This window comes from Uranotaenia lowii, chromosome 2, assembly GCF_029784155.1.
Source record: "Uranotaenia lowii strain MFRU-FL chromosome 2, ASM2978415v1, whole genome shotgun sequence".
NCBI classification, from domain to species: domain Eukaryota; kingdom Metazoa; phylum Arthropoda; class Insecta; order Diptera; family Culicidae; genus Uranotaenia; species Uranotaenia lowii.
Window position 1 is genome coordinate 214984898 of NC_073692.1, and position 16121 is coordinate 215001018.

A 16121-nucleotide genomic window follows, 5' to 3' on the forward strand; every position below is an offset into this window, starting at 1 on the left:
CACGAAATACACAATCTGTAGTACCAGGCAACTTCCTGTGACCACCGGAAGTGCTCCCTCAAAAAAATCCGTAATTAGGCTGTTCGGGTCTATATGACCCGAGAGTTTTCGTAAGTTCCCCTGGCCGCAAATATTGACCGATTTCGATGAATTTTAATTCATTGTATAGATAATTTATTCTAGTTTCTCAATATTGAAAAATAAAGTCGAAATATTTTACGAAATCACCAGTAGCTGATTCCGAATGAAAAAAGTCCCGAAAAAGAGCTCTTTTTAGAATGCCTATAACTTGAGACAGGTTTCAAATATTGCGCTGATTTTATAATATTTGGAATTGTCAAGAATAAATCTATCCATGGATGCATAAATTTTTGGTGGTCCAGAGAAAGTTTTGGCCGCTATCCCGGAACTTCCGGTAGAAAAAATTCTCACTTCAAAAAAGTCACCCAATTTTGGCTTTGCATTGCTGTATCTCGATTACCAATGGATCGATTCTCTAAATTCAAATTTTAGTTTTTTTTCGTTAACTTTATTATTATTTTCGTAGAACATAGTTGGTTCCTCAAAAATCTCAGTTGTTCAGTATATGGTAATGAAACTCACATCCTTTTTGTCATTTTTCAAACTCCCCCTCGTGTCTCGGTGGGTTTACGCGATTTTGTTAGCGTGATTTCTCTAAAATTTGAACTCAAATTGGTCACTTTTTATATACCTAGAGATTCATTAGAATCTCCTCTTTCGATTGACATACATTTTGTGTGGTGTTTTGAAAATTTGTAGCAACGTTTTTCGAATTTACTGAAAGCTGCCAGATTTCAACCAGTTTGGCCCACGTTTTCAGCAGGTTGGTGTACAAATCTCGCACCCCTCACGTAGCCGCGGGAGAAAGAAATCCTTTAGCTCTCTTTTTGTCGCTCACCAAATCTACCACCCAACCCAGCAGCAGGAGGAACTGCCGTCTCGCCGCGTGGTTTGTTGATTGATTTTGCTGATGCTGATGCCTCTTTGCGTAGTAAATGTTTTGATTTTAAAATAGAGAAAGATTATTTTTCCAAATTGAAATAAGCTTCTTGAATCTTTTTAGATATTTTATCATTAGAATTCTTCAGTGATATATTTGTTTTGAATGGTTATCATGATTCTTTTCTGAATTTCTGAATTTTAGAATTCTTCAGTGATACATTTGTTTTGAATGTTATCATGATTCTATTATTTTATTTCAAGCAGTGTCTACTGCAGAAAACACAAAATCTATGATTCAAGTAAAAAATATTCTGAAATTTTAATCACAAACTTTAATCAGAAATCGGAATTTGAATCGGAATCTGAAATTAGAAATTGAATCTGAATCTGAAATCGAAATCTGAATCTGAAATCTGAATCTGAAATCTGAATCTGAAATCTGAATCTGAAATCTGAATCTGAAATCTGAATCTGAAATCTGAATCTGAAATCTGAATCTGAAATCTGAATCTGAAATCTGAATCTGAAATCTGAATCTGAAATCTGAATCTGAAATCTGAATCTGAAATCTGAATCTGAAATCTGAATCTGAAATCTGAATCTGAAATCTGAATCTGAAATCTGAATCTGAAATCTGAATCTGAAATCTGAATCTGAAATCTGAATCTGAAATCTGAATCTGAAATCTGAATCTGAAATCTGAATCTGAAATCTGAATCTGAAATCTGAATCTGAAATCTGAATCTGAAATCTGAATCTGAAATCTGAATCTGAAATCTGAATCTGAAATCTGAATCTGAAATCTGAATCTGAAATCTGAATCTGAAATCTGAATCTGAAATCTGAATCTGAAATCTGAATCTGAAATCTGAATCTGAAATCTGAATCTGAAATCTGAATCTGAAATCTGAATCTGAAATCTGAATCTGAAATCTGAATCTGAAATCTGAATCTGAAATCTGAATCTGAAATCTGAATCTGAAATCTGAATCTGAAATCTGAATCTGAAATCTGAATCTGAAATCTGAATCTGAAATCTGAATCTGAAATCTGAATCTGAAATCTGAATCTGAAATCTGAATCTGAAATCTGAATCTGAAATCTGAATCTGAAATCTGAATCTGAAATCTGAATCTGAAATCTGAATCTGAAATCTGAATCTGAAATCTGAATCTGAAATCTGAATCTGAAATCTGAATCTGAAATCTGAATCTGAAATCTGAATCTGAAATCTGAATCTGAAATCTGAATCTGAAATCTGAATCTGAAATCTGAATCTGAAATCTGAATCTGAAATCTGAATCTGAAATCTGAATCTGAAATATGAATCTGAAATCTGAATCTGAAATCTGAATCTGAAATCTGAATCTGAAATCTGAATCTGAAATCTGAATCTAAAATCTGAATCTGAAATCTGAATCTGAAATCTGAATCTGAAATCTGAATCTGAAATCTGAATCTGAAATCTGAATCTGAAATCTGAATCTGAAATCTGAATCTGAAATCTGAATCTGAAATCTGAATCTGAAATCTGAATCTGAAATCTGAATCTGAAATCTGAATCTGAAATCTGAATCTGAAATCTGAATCTGAAATCTGAATCTGAAATCTGAATCTGAAATCTGAATCTGAAATCTGAATCTGAAATCTGAATCTGAAATCTGAATCTGAAATCTGAATCTGAAATCTGAATCTGAAATCTGAATCTGAAATCTGAATCTGAAATCTGAATCTGAAATCTGAATCTGAAATCTGAATCTGAAATCTGAATCTGAAATCTGAATCTGAAATCTGAATCTGAAATCTGAATCTGAAATCTGAATCTGAAATCTGAATCTGAAATCTGAATCTGAAATCTGAATCTGAAATCTGAATCTGAAATCTGAATCTGAAATCTGAATCTGAAATCTGAATCTGAAATCTGAATCTGAAATCTGAATCTAAAATCTGAATCTGAAGTCTGAATCTGAAATCTGAATCTGAAATCTGAATCTGAAATCTGAATCTGAAATCTGAATCTGAAATCTGAATCTGAAATCTGAATCTGAAATCTGAATCTGAAATCTGAATCTGAAATCTGAATCTGAGATCTGAATCTGAAATCTGAATCTGAAATCTGAATCTGAAATCTGAATCTGAAATCTGAATCTGAATCTGAAATCTGAATCTGAAATCTGAATCTGAAATCTGAATCTGAAATCTGAATCTGAAATCTGAATCTGAAATCTGAATCTGAAATCTGAATCTGAAATCTGAATCTGAAATCTGAATCTGAAATCTGAATCTGAAATCTGAATCTGAAATCTGAATCTGAAATCTGAATCTGAAATCTGAATCTGAAATCTGAATCTGAAATCTGAATCTGAAATCTGAATCTGATATCTATCTGAAATCTGAATCTGAAATCTGAAATCTGAATCTGAGATTTGAATCTGAATCTGAAATTGGATCTTGAAATTTAAATCTGAAATCTGAAATCTGCAATCTGAAATCTGTAATCTGAATCTGAAATCATGGACGTGAACTCTAGAAATGTTGCCCATCCATTAAAATATTAAATCGAAAAAGATTCAAGCAATTCCTACAACAATAAAGCATTCATTTCTTTCAGCATCAGCACAATCAATCAACAAACCACGCGGCGAGACGGCAGTTCCTCCTGCTGCTGGGTTGGGTGGTAGATTTGGTGAGCGACAAAAAGAGAGCTAAAGGATTTCTTTCTCCCGCGGCTACGTGAGGGGTGCGAGATTTGTACACCAACCTGCTGAAAACGTGGGCCAAACTGGTTGAAATCTGGCAGCTTTCAGTAAATTCGAAAAACGTTGCTACAAATTTTCAAAACACCACACAAAATGTATGTCAATCGAAAGAGGAGATTCTAATGAATCTCTAGGTATATAAAAAGTGACCAATTTGAGTTCAAATTTTAGAGAAATCACGCTAACAAAATCGCGTAAACCCACCGACACGAGGGGGAGTTTGAAAAATGACAAAAAGGATGTGAGTTTCATTACCATATACTGAACAACTGAGATTTTTGAGGAACCAACTATGTTCTACGAAAATAATAATAAAGTTAACGAAAAAAAACTAAAATTTGAATTTAGAGAATCGATCCATTGGTAATCGAGATACAGCAATGCAAAGCCAAAATTGGGTGACTTTTTTGAAGTGAGAATTTTTTCTACCGGAAGTTCCGGGATAGCGGCCAAAACTTTCTCTGGACCACCAAAAATTTATGCATCCATGGATAGATTTATTCTTGACAATTCCAAATATTATAAAATCAGCGCAATATTTGAAACCTGTCTCAAGTTATAGGCATTCTAAAAAGAGCTCTTTTTCGGGACTTTTTTCATTCGGAATCAGCTACTGGTGATTTCGTAAAATATTTCGACTTTATTTTTCAATATTGAGAAACTAGAATAAATTATCTATACAATGAATTAAAATTCATCGAAATCTGTCAATATTTGCGGCCAGGAGAACGTACGTAAACTGCAGGTCAAATTTATCAAAAATAGATTTGTACGGAAATTTTGCGAACGGCTTTGGAAGGTTAAGTGAATTGTGGATAAGTACTCGATACACAATGTGAACGCAACTTCTGAAAGCGATATGCAAAAATTAGAGTTGCTTATTACCTATTTGACAGCGTATAGTGTGCACCGGAGTATTATGGGCACCTTCTTTTTTGAACAATAAATTAAAAAAGTAAAGAATATTACTTTGTATTATCGTTGTATAATGTGGGCCCCTACTTTTGCACAAAATTTTGGGTAGAAAATTTCGCATTATACACCCTTAAATACGGTACAGTAAGGTTTTATACGCGGATTTTTTACACGGCTTTTTTACGCGGTGTTCGGACAGGGAATAAAAACCGTTTTTGAAGCGCTTGGGTCGTTATAGCCTTAGGCTCAAACTAAAATAAGTTCAATTTATTAGATACAGAAGGGAGTTTGTTTAATTGTTAACTTACAATAAATGGTTTGATCCCTTATTTTCTGCCCGAACAATTGGTGCAGTTTGCCTTCTGCTAGGCTTGTCTACATGACATTAAATTGTTATTATAATCAGTTAATATTAGTAATTATTGAGAAACTTACGAATAAGAATGACGAGGTGTACTAGTTCACCTTTGCAATCACTCAACTCACGGGTAAAATATAGATACTTTCACCACTGACCACATTGACATGACACTTAGAAAAGAACTTCAACCATTTTCTGTCTAATTTTTTGTTGTCAGATTTCGCAGATACGCAATACCGACGGCAGGTGGTGAACCTGAAAAATTTGACAAAAAAGGCCCTGGGGGCCGTTCACATACCACGTGGACAACTTAGGGGGAGGGGGGGTGTATGGTAAATGTCCAAGATTGTCCACGGAGAGGGGGGTAGGGGTTTGGGTCATGTCCACGTGAACATACTTACTTTCAAAATATTTTCTAAAGATGAATAAATATTAAGATGCTTAAATCAAAATATCAAAATTACAAATCTTCCAGGAATTCCAGTTTAAGTTCAAACGATTAGTAGCCACCTGAAAGCAAGTGATAAATATGATAATTAAGAATTCGATTTTGGCAACATTTGATTTTGGAAACATCGGATTTTGGCACAAGTGTTAACGGTTGTTAGAAATCACAATACCTTTTAGTTTTCATTATAACTGGACCAATTTACTATAACTGGACCAAACACCAAAAAAAGTGTTCACGTTCTGAAAAGGTGATAAAATACAACAAAAAACAAGTTATTTTTAAAAAATTATAAAATACTCAAAAATTACAAAAACATAAAAATTCAAAAATTTAAAAAAAAATTACTAATTACTGACTTAAAATGGTAAAATTCAACTAACAAAATTATGAAGAATAATAAAAACGGCAAATATGACAAAAAAACAAAGATTATAAAAAAAACATGAATAGTGTGAAATGCATCAAAAATATGAAAAAATATAACTGTCAAATTGGATTGAGAAAAAAAAATTCAAATCTGTCCACGTGGACATCCGGGGAGGGGGGTAGGGGTTTGCCAAATGTCCACGCTTGTCCACGGATGGGGAGGAGGGGGTCAAAAATCTCATTTTTTTTGTCCACGTGGTATCTGAACGGCCCCCTGTAGGAAAAAAGGTCTTGTTTAGCCCGATTTTATCGTAGAAATTGCGTGTTTTGTTTTTAAAGTTGGGTGGCATTTCCTAACTGGGATAGCATTTCTTCAAATCGATCGATGCGCACTCTGGAATCGACATTGCGTACTGTTAGAAAAATTATCCAGAAAACGAAATCGAGTGTCCAGTCAGTATGGTCAGTGCTATGAATTTAAAAGATGACAAAACATGGCCAAAAACATCATTTGTGGAACAAGGTTTATTAACGGAAGTTATGTTACCAACGTCATTTTGTTGTGGAAACAGCTTTTATTTTTCACTGTTTCCAAGATCAAATGACGTACATCCATCGTAGCATGCGACGAACCATTTCCAGATATTTTCTTTCACAATCAGTCAAGTATTCGCGGCTCGTGGGTGGTAAGCTGTATCCGAACCAAAAAAATGAGTTTATAGCTGAGTACGGTATGTAACCGTCTGTTACATATTTTTGTGTGGCTCCGCCACAAAATCCAGTAATCCCTGTCCTTTACGGAAAAACAACAAATTTCACCCAAAAGAACGGCTAACTTCACCCATCCCAACTGTCATTCCGCACAGGCACTCTCTTTCTCTGAGTGATCCATAGGCGTCGTGCTCAACCAGGGTCGTCGCGGGGAAGTGTGGGCACCCAGAGAACGACGCACCATGTAATTTTGCAGGATGTATGGGCGTCGGCCGAAATTGTAGGTCTCGCGAATTTTGGCACCACTGAGCATGTTCTTTCTGTCTGTGATCTCGTTAAAGAAAAGTAGTGCGCGTCTTGTGTCGTTAAAGTAAAAATTTATTAAATTGTATGGTGTAAATTGATTAACCTATTTCTACTTATTCTAGAGTACAAAAACAAAAACACATTAAAAGTACAATGATTAGTACAGTGTAAATTAAAATGCGGAAAAATAGTACGGTTAGTAAAATAAGAACGAAACATTGAAGTCGAAAAGCACATGTTAAAAGTTTTATGTAAATATGTTATAGCCAAAAAAATCGTTAAAAGAACAACACATTGTGAACGTTAAGCAGAACAAAACACATTTAAAAGAAAAGGTAAATGTTTGTGTGTAAAACAAAACAATTTGTGAACCACGTGGACGATGTTATTTAGTCGCTAGTATTATAACCTTACTTGGCAGGTCCAAGAGGGCCTTTTCTTGTTCGCATGCTTTTTCTCCAGTAACATCGTCCAGCTAGAACGCACAGCGGCACTAGAAACCCAAATCCAGAAGCAGACAGAAGAGACCACAACCCTAACCTTGCTCGCCACTTCAAGGTTGTCGACGAAGCCCTCCCGGTGCTTGGTAAAAGCTGAGATCATCAACAACAAGTTCCAGGCTCTTCCGGGACGCCGGAAAGAGGCCTGCTGAAGCTATCTTCGTCGTTGAAAACAACCCTATCAACTTTCGATGGAATTCCGTCGACTCAACCTAGTTCTGGCTTACAAACATCGTTCAACGGTTCCGCTGCATGCTGCAGCTAAGTACGAAGAAGAAAACCGCAAGTATGCTAAAATGAAAATGTGACGTCACCTTCCCAAAAATTGTTTAAAATAAACCCCAACATTATGTTTGTATACAAATTCAGGCTTTAGTAATTTGCAAGAGATAATTGGTTGATTTACACCTTTCTTAAATTCATATTCGTTTTTCCAATCATTTGCTTAAAAGATCACTTTCATGAGATTACATGCTTTGCCCGCCTCGATTTAATGTTCATTAATAGTGTGGACTGGTTGCTAGCATGCGAAGTAATCACCCGTGTACGCCCCTGGTCGACTCGATTCTAACTGGATCACTCTGCTGCGAGTTCCGCGGAAAGGAAGTGTCGCGTTGCATCATCAAAACGACCCTGAGTTCCCATTTGTTTACCTTTCCCAAATCCCCACCCACTGAGCTAACTCCGTGTTACAGGTAGCATGAGCGAGAGTGAGCCTGACGATAATCCGGTAACAGAACAGGTACCTGGACTAACGAAGCGTGAAACGAAGCATTTGGAATCTGTGGCAAACAGGAAACGGAAGCATAATGTGTTCCTAATAACATGTAAATGTGAATTCAATTGCTCGAATCACATTTCCACAGTGAGGAGAACTTAAACAAATGAAGAGCATTGGAACCTTTCCCTGGATAAAGGTGCATTTACAGTTCTTTCGAACGTGAAAATGAAAAAACTTATATTCTTTAAAAACTCGACTATGCTGCATTTCATGGCTGCGAAACTAGGTGGAATAGATGCGGAATGGTTGAACGATTATTTTTGAACTGATTTCCTTGTTCAAAGCCCTTTAATATTAATTTTATTTCAATTCCCCCGATTTTCACTGCGGAATATTTTTTCCGCGTTCACTGACATTCCGCTCGAAGTGTAAACGCACTGAGCGAACGTGAAAACGGAAAACGAACAAGAGTGGTGAATATAAATTCCGCGTTCATTTTCACGTCCGAATGGCAATGTGCATTCTGAAAAAAATTTCACCGATGACGGAAAAATTTTTGCTTCATAAAAAATTAGTTTTTAAATTTGTAAGCACATTTGAAGGCAATTAAAGGCTTAAAATACTACGAGTTTGAAATGAAACGCATACGATATTTTTTTTTAACTTTAAAACCCGCTTGGGCATCATTTAATTGCACCTGTTGGAAGAGTTTCTCGACGAATAAATGTACCTGTTGGAAGAGCTTCTCAACGAATAAATGTAAATGAAGATCATCGAATGGCCAGATTCCATTGAAATAAAAAAAATAGATTCCGCTTTGTTCAAATGTGTGTTTCAGAAAAGGTATGGAAGTAATTATAAAAATTTATGAAATCATTCAAAAATAATGTGTTTTAAGGAGAACTGAAAAGCTGAAAAATTAACAAACAACAGAATACTGATGCATTTTAATTAAATAAAAACCTTTTCAATTGTTTCACTAATTAGAAGTAATTTTGAAATTTTTGATTGTCAATTTTTAATCAAGAACAAAAAATGGCTATCTTGTAGAAGTTATATTCATAACGTCCTTTCAATAAGTTTTTCAAAAGAAACGAATCGCTAAAGCTCGTTACTCCTTGATCGATCGATACTTTTTGGGAGTACTTTAAATTCATAAAATTTAATTTCAATTCATTGTATTCAAAGATAAGAACTTTGGGATTATTTGATTAAATCAATCGTTTTCAAAGCTGAACATGTTTTGAAGAAGAACAATATGTTTTTTTGAGAAATTTGAATTTAAATTTGAGCATTGGTTCGACAAGTATCGATCAAAACATTGGTTGAATGATCTATCATTTTCCGATCGAAACCAATTTCTACCCGCAGTTGAACAAACCTCTTACTAATTTTGAAGATTTGACCGATTTGACATTTCAATGCGGAATATTTTTTCACTGTGGTGAGTTCACGTTCACGTTCGAGTTCGAGTTCACAAGAACTGTAAACCGGGCTTAAGAAAAGGGTCTTCATATTCCAGCACAACCTTCGCCAGGACGTTAAACGCCGATGAGTCGAGCCTGATATTTATTTCCGGTTCAGGTTTCAAAAAAGCATTTTCATATGCTTACAAGCTAACAGATGAAAGCAAAGCTACACAAATAACACACGACGTATTACAGGACACGACACTTAACGTTTTTACTAACGGAAAAAAGAATTAAATTTACCTTTTTTGTCGACCGGTTTCGGGCTCGATGTTGCCCATCTACAGGACGATGTCCGACTGCACTAACTTCGCCGTTTTCCGTTAGTAAAAACGTTAAGTGTCGTGTCCTGTAATAAGTCGTGTGTTATTTGTGTAGCATAAGTTTTTACGTTTAGCACAACCAGTAAAATGAGTGAAAGCAAAGCTGTTCACCAAGTATGTCCGCACTAAAACGCGTGTCATTATGCAAAAAATTTGAAACACAAGGACTTAATTATGACCTAAACCCACCTCCTTCCGCCCTCCCCAACCTTCTCGTGAATAGGCAAAGCCATTGACACCTTTTGAAATTAATAATCATTTTACAAGAATTAAGATATAAAGGTTTTGTCCCTCATTTCGATTAGCCCTGAAGCTGGCACTAGTAATTTACTAGTAATTTTATTCGTAGAATCAAATAATTGGACAAAGACAGTCTTTTATTATGGTGCTCACACTCACTGTTACTTTGAGACGTAATCAAAGCGTTGCAAACATATTTTTTTTATTAAACTTAGGTCACGTTGAGTAGAAATGGCGCATACGTCATTTTGTTTTCATAATGTTATCACTGACCACACTGACTTGACTCTTAGAACAAAAATTCAACCATTTTCTGTCTAATTTTTTGTTGTCAGCTTTTGCAGGTTCGCAATACCGACGGCAGGTGGCGAACCTGAAAAATTTGACAAAAAATGCCCTGTAGGAAAAATGGTCCTGTTCAGCCCGATTTTATCGTAGAAATTGCGTGTTTTATTTTTAAAGTTGGGTGGCATTTCCTAACTGGGATAGCATTTCTTCAAATCGATCGATGCGCACTCTGGAATCGACATTGTGTACTGTTGGAAAAATGATTTTTGTTGTTTTTTTTTTCTGGAAAAATTATCCAGAAAACGAAATCGAGTGTCCAGTCAGTATGGTCAGTGATGTTATGTTGGTATTTTTTAACATTTATGAACATATTTTTATGTTTTTAGGTCGAGTTTGGTATCTTCTATCGTTCAACTGCAAAAAACACAAATCGGTTATGTTGGCGCATACGTCAGATTGCCAGATAACGGCAGTGCTGGTAGTTTCAGCGTTAACACCTCATTATACATGGTATTTCTAAGCACACACTCTAAGCCGTTATAACCCAAAATCAAGTTGGAATGCCGCAAAATCGGATGATTTTGGCTCCCGACGAAAATGAGTTTGAGGGGGTTTTCCCAAACTTGAGAATAGACGTCATTCTCACAACTTAATTTTGGGGCATGTCATACGGTAGGGATTTTTTTTGGGATATTTTTGTTTGATGACCCACTTATCAAAAGGGATTATAAATATTTGAGAAATAACAATTTGTTTTTCATTAAATAAAATTAATTTTATTAAAAAATAAACTTTTCACAATTGCATAGGTACTGATCTCGCAGTAATTTAAAAATAATTACATGAAACCCGAATCTGATTCGTTGTAAAAGAACATCTTACCTACTGTGGGTGATCTCCACACCAATCAGAAAGGAGAAGGAACATCCGAATTCATGTTTTGATTAATGTTAATGGGAATTTTCCGGAGAGTGGCACCATTTAAAATAAAGCAAGAGTCGTCACAATTTTCGGACCTTCCAGCGTTGTGTTATCCGGAGGCCCCGTCTTCAGTGAGTTGTGAATGGCAAGTCCGACTTTTGTCCCAGATCGCCATCCGCTTCTTGCGGTTTTTCAATGGTTTCTTCTTCCTTCCTTTGCATCGCCGGAGCACAGCGCTTTCAAAGGTACCGCTCCAGAAGAATGGTTCCATTCGATACAAATCCGCCTAAAAAACTTTAAATAAGATAAAAGAACGCCCGAGAACATTGCTTTTAAATCTACTTACCAAACTTTTTTTCCGGAACGATCGACTGACTCGCTGGGAAAAAGAAACAACCTTTCTGAAAACAAGGGGAAATTTTTTTGGGGTGGTCAGTTCCAGCAACGAACTTTTGTTTTGGTGCATTGACAACACCCCAAAATTAAGAAAGCAAGCTGAACTTGATTTTGCTGCCTTGGCAAAGTCAATTTTGGGTTGTTTTGATTCTGAGTGCAGGTCCGAGTATGGAACCCTGTGGAACACCCGCTGTTAGGGCATTTGATGGTAACCTAGTTTTGGTTTCGTACGTCAGGACTCGATTTTCGAAGAAGCTTCCTATTATCCTGCACAGGATATTGGTAATATGCATCCTGTGAAGCGCTTCAGCAATAGCTTCCCAGCTGGTATTGTTGAAGGCATTCTAAACGTCGATCTTCACAATGGCGCAGAGACGAACGCCTGGCGGCTTCTGTTTATATGCGCGCTTTTCCCAATTCGTGGAAAACGGCGAAGTTAGTGCTACAACCGAAACCTGGGAAACCCCCAGGGCATCCATCATCATATAGACCCATTTGTCTGCTGGACACCCTTGGTAAGCTACTGGAGAGGATAATATTAAACAGACTTATTTTCTACACAAGAGGCGGAAGTGGACTGTCGGACAAGCAGTTCGGTTTTCGAAAATGGAGATCTACGGTGGACGCCATCCGAATGGTGACAGACTACGCGAAGCGCGCATATAAAAAGAAGTGGACAGGTGTTCGTCACTGCGCCATTGTGACGATCGACGTTAAGAATGCCTTCAACAATGCCAGCTGGGAAGCGATTGCCAAAGCGCTTCACAGGATGCTTGTTCCCAATACTCTCTGCAGGATAATAGGAAGCTTCTTCGAAAATCGAATCCTGACGTACGAAACCAAAACTGGGTTACGATCTACTGCCCTAACAGCGGGTGTTCCACAGGGTTCCATACTCGGACCTGTGCTTTGGAATGCCATGTATAATGAAGTTTTAACGCTGAAACTACCAGCAGGCGTGCAGATAGTCGGATTTGCTGACGATATCGTGCTCATGATTACCGGCGAAACAATCGAGGAGGTAGAAGACCTTGCAACGGTGTCTGTAGAAAGGGTTGGCATCTGGATGGAGGGAGTTAAGCTTCAGATAGCTCACCATAAAACTGAAGTTCTGCTCGTGACCAATAAAAAAGTTGTGCCGCACATGGAGATTTCCTTCGGAGGGCACACAACATCTTCGAAACAGCAGCTGAAATACTTTGGAGTAATGGTCGACCATCGCTTAAGTTTTGGTGCGCATGTCAAATACTGTTGTGAAAGTGCATCGAAAGTCATAGATTCATTGGCCTGGATTATACCGAACTGGAATGGTCCAATGAGTAGCAAGAGACGTCTCCTTGCGAGCGTAGCACTGTCGAAACTACGATACGGAGGAGCGGCCTGGAGCTCCGCGATAGAGGTAGAGCGCAACAGATCCAAATTACGGAGCACACATCGGTTGAGAGCCATGCGAGTTTCCTGTGCGTACAGGACCATATCAGCAGATGCAGCTATTGTCATCGCGGGCATGATTCCCATCGACACAACTCTGGCGGAGGTTATGGAGTGTTACGAAGCAAGAGCTGTTAGAGGAGTGCGGAAAGTTCAACGAGCAGCGTCAATGCTCAAGTGGCAGGAGCAATGGGACGCATCGAACAACGCGAAGTGGACGCATAGGCTAATCCCACGACTTTCAAACTGGGGAAATCGGAAGTTTGGAGAGGTCAACTTCTACCTGACGCAGTTCCTTTCGGGTCATGGGTGCTTTAAGCAATACCTTCATCGGTTTAAGCTTATCAGCTCGCCTTATTGCCCGGAATGCGTAGAGATGGAGGAATCGGCAGAACATGCTATCTTTGTTTGCCCCAGGTTCAATTCAAGGCGTCAACAACTTCAAAATTTGAAAACTGAAAACATAGTGAGTGAAATGTGTCGCGACGAACAATTGTGGCGTGCTATTAGTCGACGAAGTCTCGCAAATCATGCGCGATCTGATAAGAATCAGGAAAGATGATAAACGGAGAGAGCGAGATAGTCAACCAAATTTGACAAGCTAATGGAAGGTCTTGGGCCTCGTATGACACTTCAATTCAAAAGCAACGCGATCTTAGGGCGCGGTATAACCCTAATCTGGACTCGGGACTCGGGACTTAAAAGGTCTCACGTACTCAGCTACGATCTTCCCTGCAGCAAAGGGAAGCGGAGATACCATTCGGGGTGGTCGTGTCGGGATTCTAGCTTGGTAGTTTCTCAATCGGCCATGTCTTGGTGGTTAGAAATCCTGGGGAAGTGGTTGCTGTGACGGGCGCGAGTTACTTTGAAAGCGTTACCTAACCGGCACACGTTTCGAGGTCCCCGGGATAGTAGATGCTGTGACGGGCGTGAGTTATTATAAAAGCGTTACCTAACCGGCACACGTTTCGGGGTCTTCCGTACCAGTCTGAAGTTGGCGATAGAGGAAAAGGAGAAGGAGAAAAAAAATAAAGCAGAACGATGATCAAGGAGAAACTGAGGAAAAATTGAGAAAGAGGAAAAGGGTGAGATGTATAAGTGCATGAGCACAGCCTACCCCTTGATGTAGTATCATAGGGTGAAACCAAGGGGCACATCTAGCACACGAAGCCCCAGGTAGTTTTAGTGGGACGAACCCACTCACGGCAGCAAACACCCGGCTGTTATGGTTTGAAGTCAAATTTCCATCTTGTAAAAAAAAGATATGCGCGCTTCGTGTACTCTGTCACCATACGGATGGCATCCACCGTAGATCTCCCTTTCCGAAAACCGAACTGTCTGTCCGACAGTGCCTTCTGTGTAGATGATTAGTCTGTTAAATATTATCCTTTTCAGTAGCATACCAAGGGTGTCCAGCAGACAAACAGGTCTGTACGATGATGCCCTGGAGGTTTCCCAGGTTTCGGTAGCAGCACCAACTTCGCCATTTTCCACGGATTGGGAAAAGATCCCTCATCGAGACACTTTTGCAGCATGACTCTAAATGTATCCGGAATGCTCTGCACCGCCACCTTCAGAACTGCATTTGAGATTCCGTCCGGACCAGGGACCTTATTCACCGCAAGTTTCTTAGCGATAGCCACAAGTTCCTCGTACGTTACTGGCTTGATGTCGTGGGCTCCCGCGTCGTACGGGGTAAGTGGCCACTGCGTCGGGCCATGCTGCGGAAAAAAGATGTGCAACGATCTCTTTCAGTTCTTCCGGACACTTTTCGGTCGGCGGCTTGGGGCTACCGAATCTCGTCAGTGCAACTCTATAGGCTTGACCACATGGATTATCACCTCCGCTCTAGCATAACGCTCTGTAGCAGTTCTCTTTGCTTGTTTTAATAGCTCGCTTAAGTGCCACCCTGGCTGCTTGGTAAACGGCACCTCTCGTTTCTCTATCGGCTTCGTTTCTCGCCGATTGAGCTCGTCGTCTGGCCTTTAGGCAGCTGGTGCGAAGCTCAGCAATTTCTGAGGTCCACTAGTAATCTGGTCGTCCCCACCACTTCGGTGTTTTCCTTCTGGGCATGGTCATGTCGCACACCGCAACCATCATTTTTGTCAGCTGCTTAGCATTATAGACCTGCGATGCTTCCTGCATGTTAATAGCTTCGGTGCAAACTTTCTTATCGAAAATTTTGGTCCTCCATCTCCGCTCATGGACTGGCAATTGCCTTACTACCTCCGGATTTCGGTTTCCTACGTTATAACGTATCGCATGGTGATCGTGGTATAATCGTCACACACTCTTTAATTCATGTTAGTTTTTAATCATGGACTCGCGAAGGTGATATAAATCACTGAAGTTCTGTCTTGAATTCTATGCTTGCGATAGGTGCTGATGGATTCAGTGTTGCCCAGCTCACCCTCCACTCTCGCGAAGGACTCTAGTAGACTGTGGCCCCTAGGGTTGTTGCACCTACTACTCCAGTTAATCGCCCAAGCCTTGAAATCTCCTCCTATTACTACAGGGGCCCTTTCTGTCAGTTCGTGAGTGAGTTCATCCAACATTGTGTTGAACTCCCCGATCGTCCATCTTGGTGAAGCGTTGCAGCTGCAGAAAAAGATGCCGTTAATTTTAGCAATCCGTCCCGAGAATCTACCTCTATCTCCTGGATAGGAAAACGGCGTAGACAGCAGCTAAGCCAGACCTGTCCGCTGTCCAATTACCGTTTCCAGAAGGAATTCTGTAAGGTTCTGACAAAAGCGCCACATCACACTTCCTTTCGCCTACCGTTGACTTGAGACCTTGTCTCATGACATGAGACCTGAGACCATATCTCAGACGCCACAAAAAACAACTTTGCAATGAAAATATTCGGAATAGTCTGCACACTCTACTATCGAATTTGGATTTCCATCCGAAGAGTTGAGTCAATCGATGAATAAAGCCTAGATTTAATCGACAAGAAAGTCATCAACGAGCTCACAAGCAAATTTGCACCCTGAACCACAA

At 38.9% G+C, this 16121-nt stretch overlaps 1 protein-coding gene across 2 annotated transcripts; it reads left to right on the plus strand.

The window, feature by feature from the left end:
* The first annotated feature begins 6763 nt into the window (after positions 1-6763).
* Positions 6764-7677, plus strand: LOC129749986 (uncharacterized). 2 transcript variants are annotated; one of them, XR_008738241.1, is made up of 4 exons: positions 6764-6896; positions 6955-7027; positions 7099-7167; positions 7254-7677. XR_008738241.1 is itself a non-coding variant. In XM_055745163.1 (3 exons), exons 1-3 carry the CDS (start codon positions 7010-7012, stop codon positions 7482-7484), a joined length of 318 nt encoding a protein of 105 aa, XP_055601138.1. In that variant the 5' UTR covers positions 6811-7009; the 3' UTR covers positions 7485-7677. The 2 variants fall into 2 exon arrangements, 1 of the variants encoding a protein (XP_055601138.1); XM_055745163.1 differs by having other exon boundaries at positions 6811-7027.
* The last annotated feature ends 8444 nt before the right edge of the window (positions 7678-16121 follow it).